The following is an 8,530-nucleotide window of genomic DNA, read 5'->3' on the forward strand; positions in this document are numbered from 1 at the left end:
TGAAGATGAGGGCTGGGAAGGTGGCTCAGTGGCAGAGTGCTTGCCTTGCATGCATGAGGCCCTGGGCTCGATTCCTCAGCATCGCATAAGCAGAAAAAGCCAGAAGTGGCGCTGTGGCTCGAGTGGTAGAGCGCTAGCCTTGAGCTGAAGAGCTGAGGGACAGTGCTCAGGCCCAGAGTTGAGGCCCCATGACCAGCCAAAAACGAACAACAACAAAAAAAAAAACAAAAAAAAAACTGGAGATTAACGAGTATCAAGAACATTACAAGAAAAGTTAGTAATTATATGTAAGAAAAAAGAGGCCCCAGTCACTGAGCCGCCACCGGGGACTCAGCTGCCGAGGAAAAGGAATCGAATCCTATCGTATGTCCGCTATCCAGAACCTCCACTCTTTCGACCCCTTTGCTGATGCAAGTAAGGGTGATGACCTGCTTCCTGCTGGCACTGAGGGTTATATCCATATAAGAATTCAACAGAGAAACGGCAGGAAGACCCCTACTACTGTCCAAGGGATCGCTGATGATTACGATAAAAAGAAACTAGTGAAGGCGTTTAAGAAGAAATTTGCCTGCAATGGTACTGTAATTGAGCATCCAGAACATGGAGAAGTAATTCAGCTACAGGGTGACCAGCGCAAGAACATATGCCAGTTCCTGGTAGAGATTGGACAGGCTAAGGACGATGAGCTGAAGGTTCATGGGTTTTAAGTGCTTGTGGCTCACTGAAGCTTAAGTGAGGATTTCCTTGCAATGAGTAGAATTTCCCTTCTGTCCCTTGTCACAAGTTTAAAAACCTCACAGCTTGTATAATGTAACCATTTGGGGTCCGCTTTTAACTTGGACTAGTGTAACTCCTTCATGCAATAAACTGAAAAGAGCCAGAAAAAAAGAAAAAAGAAAAAATGCACATAAATGTATCAACAATGTGGAATAGAAGTGATGATTTTATTAAACCCTAATAATATCTGTGTGAAAATCCATATCAGATTGTTTATTCTATGTTTTTAAAATTCAAGTAGGATGGAGGAACTATTGCCAATACATTGCAAATGGATCCTTAAATACTATCCAAGTATTTTGAATGTTTGGGTAACCAGATGAATGAGACATAGAGACATTTTCCCTGAAAATAACAGATATTCTAGTTATCCAGTCATTTATCATCTCAAGTTCTTATAAAGAGTCAAAGCTGAAAATCTATTTCTCTCTTGTGAAACCATATTCTTCTTTCCTCTGTCTTGCTTTCGGCTGAAGTCTCTGTAAATTCGTTTGAAAAATTGGTTTGTCAGGATTTCACTTCAGTTCTGTGAGGTGCTGCTATAAATGGACAGGCAATTTGCTCAGGGAAATGGCAGATTCTGTGTCAGGGTTTGCCACAGGAATGGCTAATTGAGAAAACCTTAAGTGATTCAACACAAAAGTCTCTGACACAGGTTGTATTCAGGGGAAAGTAAAATAAAGAATATCCTCCGATGTGGTGCTCATTTTGTTTGTGTTCTGGCCAGATACACCATACCTTCCTCACATTTTGCACACTTGTTTTAGATGAAGTTCCTTAGAGACTGTCCAAGAGTCATGATTTATACATAGAAAGTGTACAGAACTGAACTGTGTCCTACTTATTATCCCACAGATGGAGGACTGGACAGAAAGAAGAGTAGATCTGTGAGCCTTTGCATTGGATACCTCACATGCTGTATATGGATTTCCGATGTTCTCTTCCCCTGAGGAAACACTTACAGGACTTCATATGCTATAAGGACTAGTCTTTTGGATGTTGGTCGCTTTTAGTAAAGCAGCCTTAGCTGAAGGCAATGACTTGATAGGGTCTCAGCTAAGAAATTACGCAGCTCTCTCTTCCAATTGCTGAAGAAGTGAACATCCCAATACATCAACTTCAGGACACAGCTGTAACTTCGGGATCTATTTGCTTCCTCTGGGAAGTTGCAAAAGCATCTTCTCCAGTATTATGGTCAGTATCCTTCTAGGACTTAAACTTACAAAGCAAAAGTTAATTCGGATAACTATAATAAGACTGACCCTGGGTACAACTGACATCTTTTTTTACCCTACTCTGGCATTTCTGCTGGGTTAGATTAGTTCTCTGCTAGGATATTCCAGAACCTTATTCCAAGCACTCTGAAGACCCTGGTCACTGTGTCTTTCTTGTTCATCACAGACAATTGAACATTTACCAAGAAAATAAGACCAATGTTTCCACTGGAAATTTGACTATCATAAGAGCTACCCCTGTAACTAGGGAAACATTTCAGAGTGTGTCTGTCAGTATATTTTGGTAACTGCTTAGCATTTGATAGTAGATTGAGTAATGGCTCAATTTTTTAATAAGTTGCAGATTCCAAAATAACAGAAATACAGAGAAGAGACAAATTTGCTTCTTTTTCTGACATTGGAACATCTAACTTAACATCTAACTTCTCCTTCAATTGACTATCAGACCTTTAGGGTCTCAGGTGTTTGTAGTCTAGAACATATCATTGTGTCCACCAATTCCTACTTCCAGTTTTATTCTGTGGCCATCATTATTGGACAAATAGTGATAACATCTACTTCTCTGGGTGTTAAACCTTAAAGTATCTAGGTCTTTAGCTGTGTGGCAAACTTTTTATGAGACTTCTTAGAGTTTGTAATCAAGTGAACCAATTCTCAATAAAACTCTCTCATATCTATCTATCTATCTACTACCTATCTATCTACCATCTAATAAATCTAGCATCTATTAATCAATCTAGGATCTATCGTTGTATCTATCATCTATTTAGTATCTGTGTATTTATCAATCATCTATCTAGCATCATGTATCTGTCATCTATATAACTAGTACCATATCTATGTAATTATATTCGCCATCATCACCTTTTTGTTGTCTAATCTTATTCTGTTTCTTGAAAGAACCAGCACTAATGCTACAGTGAAATTTTTCCTTGACAGAGGTAATCAAAAGACAAGTGAAAAATCTACTTTAGCATCATCTATGCCTAGTAGAAGCATTCCTGATCTGATAATGAAATCTGTGAGGCTGCAGAGTTCAAAGTTATCTTGATACATCCCATTATGTGTGTGTGTGTGTGTGTGTGTGTGTGTGTGTGTGTGTGTGTGTGTGTGTGAATTCTATGCTTCCATCAGGAAGAATGATACCACACGCTTTGTAAGGAAATGGAAAGACTTGGAAAAAATCATATTAAGTGAAGTAAGCCAGGCCCAAAGAAACATAGGTCCCATGATTTCCCTTATTTGCAATAATTAGTATATGTCTAGGAAAATCTTAGCAGAGGAGCAGAATAGCTCAATAACTGTGTACATAAGATAACACTAAGCAAAATGAACTACAAGACACGGAAGCAAGAGGTTTTTCTTTGTTGTTGTTTTTAATGTACTATGTGATTTCTTGCTTCCTTGGTATGTCCTCCTCCTACGGTATATCCCCTGTTGTCACTGCATTTGATTTTGGTACCCTGGTATTGTATATATGTTTATCTGAACTAGGGAAGGGAAGGGAAACAACTGAATTGTGAGACAAAGAACAGTGGTGGGGGAACCAATGCAACAGCGATATTCACAAGACAGTATGTGGGAAATGATCTATACAACTAGGGGAGGCTTTGGGGGAGGGAAATTAGAAGAAAAATGAGGTAGGGGGTAACAAGTTCAACAGGAAATGTACTTATTACCTTATTTTGGTAACTGGAACCCTTCTGTACATTACCTTGACAATAAAAATATCATTTTCTCATTGTACGAAGACGGTATTTTAGATGGTAATAAATGTTTTTGGACCAGTAGATCTCAGATGATATGCCACTGTATCTCATTTCTGCTATGAAATAGGTGGGTTATTATTTTTATTCTAAGAGATGTGGTCTGAGAAATAATGAATGTGGGGATTCTATCTCGCTGCAGCCTACTTTCTACATACATTTGGTTATTGAGGAAGTTTTACAAGAAAAAAATACTAAACTCTCATATCTAATCAAAATAAGTTGTCTTGAGGGGGAAAAGCATTCAATGTAATCTGATTAAAATCAGATCACCAGAGGATCACTCTAGATAAGTTGAGTCTGGGGCAAAAGAGTACAAAGGTTACAAGCAAATATGTAATCCTGACTACTCAGGAGACTGAGAACTGAGGATTGTAGTTCAAAGCCAGACCAAGAAGATAATTGTGGAGAAACTATTATCTCCAATCAACCAGCAAAAACCAGATGTGGAAATGTTTCCAAGTAGTAGAGAGTGAGCCTAAAGCAAAAAAGACAAGGAGAGCTCCAGGCTTTGAGTGAAATTTCCAATGAATAAATACATAAAATAAAAAGTGAATATTACCAGAAAATTTTCTCAAAAATTCCAAAGTTAAGATGTTCAATGGACCTTGAAGTTTGATTTTCTTTGTTTGGCAGATGGCTGCCTTCATTTTGTCCACTCACCTGGGTGCTCTCCTGGGTACACATTCAAGATGTTTTCCTCTTTCTCCAATTTCCTCCTCTGATTAAAAAAACAAAAAACAAAACCAAAAAAACAGTCAGAACAATGACTGTGGTAGTAACATCAGAACTGTGAAAATACTATCCAAGAGGATTGCTGGTTCAAGGACAGCATGGATACACTGATAATCTATCTCAAGCCAAACAACCCCCCTAAAAAATAATATCATCGAAATCACATTAAATTTTCCAAATGGTCTGCATTTACCTCATTTTTAACTCAATCACCAATTGACCATCTCCATTTCTATGTGTGATCACATTTTACACTTTAAGAGATGAAGTATTAATAAAATTTCTATCTGCTCTTCCAGACATTGATATTATTTTGAATACCTTCTTATGTAAATAAGTCTTCTGGGTAGGAGAGAGAAGGGAAGAAAGGAAGGTAGGAAAAGGGGCTGAAGATTAGTTCTCTATCTTCAGGAATATGAGGGAATCTGAGCAAATGTATTTACTAAGTCAAGGACATAAAAAGGAGATTAATAGATCATTACTTCCCTCTGTGGTTGATGGCTTATCCTGCCCAACAGTCCAGTAATAAATGGTTTCACTTGAGAATTTTCACTGTTACAGTTTTTCCCTTCCAGGTCAAGGAACAAATCTAGTATTCTCATTGTTGTTGATTACACCCATTCTTGCTATACAGTTGACATTTTGGATCAAGTGAGCAATCAGGTGTGTCATAATTGAGCTAAGCATCCCTTAGTAATCAGACCACATGCCTTTCAGAGGAAATGGAGTTACTTTGTTGAGCTCATGGTTAGCAATGTCATGATGTTAGATCCTGCATCATACAATACTGGATATACACCATTAATGAGACAGAGTTGCAGTTATTAAGAAGTAATGTTGAGGGGAAGGCATCTTGTTATGTGAAGGAAAGGCCCTATGTCCCTGATGAGCAACATTAGGCAGTATACATGGTGTTTAATTGCTCTAAGTCTGTAAACCTGGGAAGGAGCTGTATATCAGTATGATTATCTAGAGACTCTCCCTGATCCATTCTTGACCTTTGTGATTGATCATTTTACATGGTATTATTGCTGGATTGATCCTTGAGCTATGTTAATGAATAACCATCTTCATAAAGCAAGCATTCCTTGCTCCCACATTTGATTTTATTTTTTATTGTAATGATTATGTTCTCCTTGATTTGATAGTGAAGTACTACCACCAGGATTCTATCAGTGGAATCATATGATCATCCTATGATATCAGGAAACAATTCCATAGTATCACATTCACCGTCAACTTATGACCCTTAGATGATAGATACCGAATTTCTCAGGGATTGCAAATAAGGGAAACCATGGGACCTGGGACAAACAGGAAAGGTCAGAGAAGATGATGTTAAGTGAAATGAACCTCAAGATAGGGACACAAGTGGATTTTCTTCCTTGCTATTGTTTCTAATAAGGTACCATGTGATTTTTTTTATTGCTTTGTATGTTCCTCCCCCACAGTATAACCCCTGTTTTCATTGTATTTGATGTTGGTACAATTTGGAGAGAGGAAGGGTAAAAACAAATTGCTTAAATAGGGATACAGATTGACCCATTGCAACAATGAGATGTACAAGACACTATGTCAAAAAACGAACTTTACAATTTAGGCAGGAGGGGATAGCTGTGGGGGTGGGAGGGTAGGGATAGTAGGAGAAAAACAAAGGACTAAGCAACAATGCTGGATAAGAAATGTACTCATCTTGCTAGCTATGTCATTTGCCCTGCAGAAGCTCTGCAACCTTATACAATCCCATTTGTCCAGCCTTTCTTTGATTTGTTGTGTTTCCGGGTCTCTATTCAGAAAATTTCGGCCTGAGCCAAGGAGACCCAGGGTTTCTCCTATTCCATCCTGTAAGGTTTTCAGAGTGTCTGCTTTGAGTTCAAGGTCTTTGATCCATTTGGAGTTGATTCTGGTGCAGGGTGATATATAAGGATCTAGCTTTAGTTTTCTACATGTAGTTAACCAGTTTTGCCAGCACGATTTACTGAAGAGGCTGTCTGTCTTCCATTCTATTGTTTTAGCTCCCTTATCGAAGATTAGATGGCTATAGGTCTGTAGGTTCATTTCTGGGTTTTCAATTCTATTCCATTGGTCCTGAGGTCTGTTCTTATGCCAATACCAAGCCGTTTTGATTACTATGGCTTTATAGTAGAGTTTGAAATTTGGTATTGATATTCCTCCAGCAGTGTTCTTTCCGTTGAGGAGTGTTTTTGCTATTCGGGGTCTTTTATTGTTCCATATGAATTTTTGGATTGCCTCTTCTATTTCCTTGAAGAATGAGGGTGGAATTTTGATAGGTATTGTGTTGAATTTGTAGATAGCCTTGGGAAGTATTGCCATTTTCACGATGTTAATCTTTCCAATCCAGGAGAAAGCCCACGGACTGGGAGAAGATCTTTACTAGCCATACAACGGACAAGGGTCTCATATCTAAAATATACTTGGAACTCAAAAAATTAAACCACCCAACAACAAATCCTCAAAGAAACAACTGCCCAATAAGTAAGTGGGCGAAAGACTTAAAGAGAAGCTTCTCTGAAGAAGAAAGAAGGATGGCCAATAGACACATGAAGAAATGTTCAACATCCCTAGCCATAAAAGAAATGCAAATCAAAACAACATGGAGATATCACCTCACTCCAGTTAGAACAGCAAAAATCAAGAACTCTAACAACAACAGATGCTGGAGGGGATGTGGACAGAAAGGAACCTTACTTCATTGTTGGTGGGAATGTAAACTTGTTCAACCACTTTGGAAAGCAGTATGGAGGTTCCTCAAAAGACTCCACATAGAGCTCCCCAATGACCCAGCAATCCCACTTTTGGGCATTTACCCAAATGATCACAAACAAGGCCACACTAAAGCTACCAGCACAACTATGTTTTTTGCAGCATTATTTACCATAGCTAAGACATGGAACCAACCCAGATGCCCCTCAGTAGATGAATGGATCAAGAAGATGTGGTATATATACACAATGGAATTCTATGCCTCCATCAGAAAGAATGACATTTCCCCATTTGTTAGGAAATGGAAAGGCTTGGAAAAAATTATATTAAGTGAAGTAAGCCAGGCCCAAAGAAACATAGGTCCCATGGTTTCCCTTATTTTCAATATCTAGTATAGGTATGAGTCAAGCGGAGAAAGTCAGATAATGTGATGTTAGGAAAACGAAACCTCAAATATGTATTTTAATGTTTTTGTTTCTTTCATGCATGTGTTTCTAACGCATTTATAAGATTATTTCTTTGTTGCTTTGTATGTCCCTCCCCCACAGTGTAACCCCCGCTTTCACTATATTTGATGTCAGTATAACATGTGGAGGAGATGGGGACAAACAAGTCGTTTAAGGATTCAGGTGGACCTGTTGCAACAATGAGAAGTACAAAATGTCATGTCAAAACCAGCTTTACAATGTCGGTGGGGGGGGGGGTGGGGGGGGTATGATTGGGTGGGAGGGAGGGGGGAGGCTGGGAAGGGAGGTGAAGGGTAAACAAAGGAGGAGGCTGCAATGCTTGGTAAGAAATGTATGCATTATCCTGCCCATGTAATTGTAACCCCTCTGTACAGTATGTTCTCAAATAAAATAAAATAAAATTAAAAAAAAAAAAAAGAAATGTACTCATTACCTTGCTATGTAACTGTAACCCCTCTGTACAGTATTTTCACAATAACAAACTTAATTTTAAAAAAAAAGAATTTCTCAGGGATGCTAATGTCCTTTGTATTACTGCCCTCCTTACTGCTCTCATGGAGTAGATATGTCTATATCCCAAACACAGAATATATAAACTACTAGTGGGTTTTCTGGCCCTATTTTTAGTATCGCCATCTAGCATGCTAACATCTTTAAGATGTGTATATGGCTTTTAAGAAACAAGCATGGAAATAATAGCATTTCCATTTCAGTTATCATTATCTGTCATATTCCTCTAGCTTCCAAGAGCCAAGGATGCATTGTGACTGCACCATCCCAAGTTATCACTAAGTTGTTAATCTCATACCAGGGAAGAATAAGATTG

General features: G+C 38.4%; 1 protein-coding gene across 1 annotated transcript; it reads left to right on the forward strand.

The window, feature by feature from the left end:
- The first annotated feature begins 359 nt into the window (after positions 1–359).
- Positions 360–879, forward strand: LOC122108541 (eukaryotic translation initiation factor 1-like). Its single transcript, XM_042680511.1, has one exon. It carries the CDS (start codon positions 366–368, stop codon positions 705–707), a length of 342 nt encoding a protein of 113 aa, XP_042536445.1. The 5' UTR covers positions 360–365; the 3' UTR covers positions 708–879.
- Positions 880–8,530: the final 7,651 nt, after the last annotated feature.

This window comes from Dipodomys spectabilis, unplaced genomic scaffold (assembly GCF_019054845.1).
Source record: "Dipodomys spectabilis isolate Male_0828 unplaced genomic scaffold, ASM1905484v1 ptg000002l, whole genome shotgun sequence".
NCBI classification, from domain to species: Eukaryota; Metazoa; Chordata; class Mammalia; order Rodentia; family Heteromyidae; genus Dipodomys; species Dipodomys spectabilis.

Excerpts from the sequence above, each read along its gene's own strand:
- LOC122108541 (XM_042680511.1), top strand. The coding sequence starts at position 366 with ATGTCCGCTATCCAGAACCTCCACTCTTTCGACCCCTTTGCTGATGCA.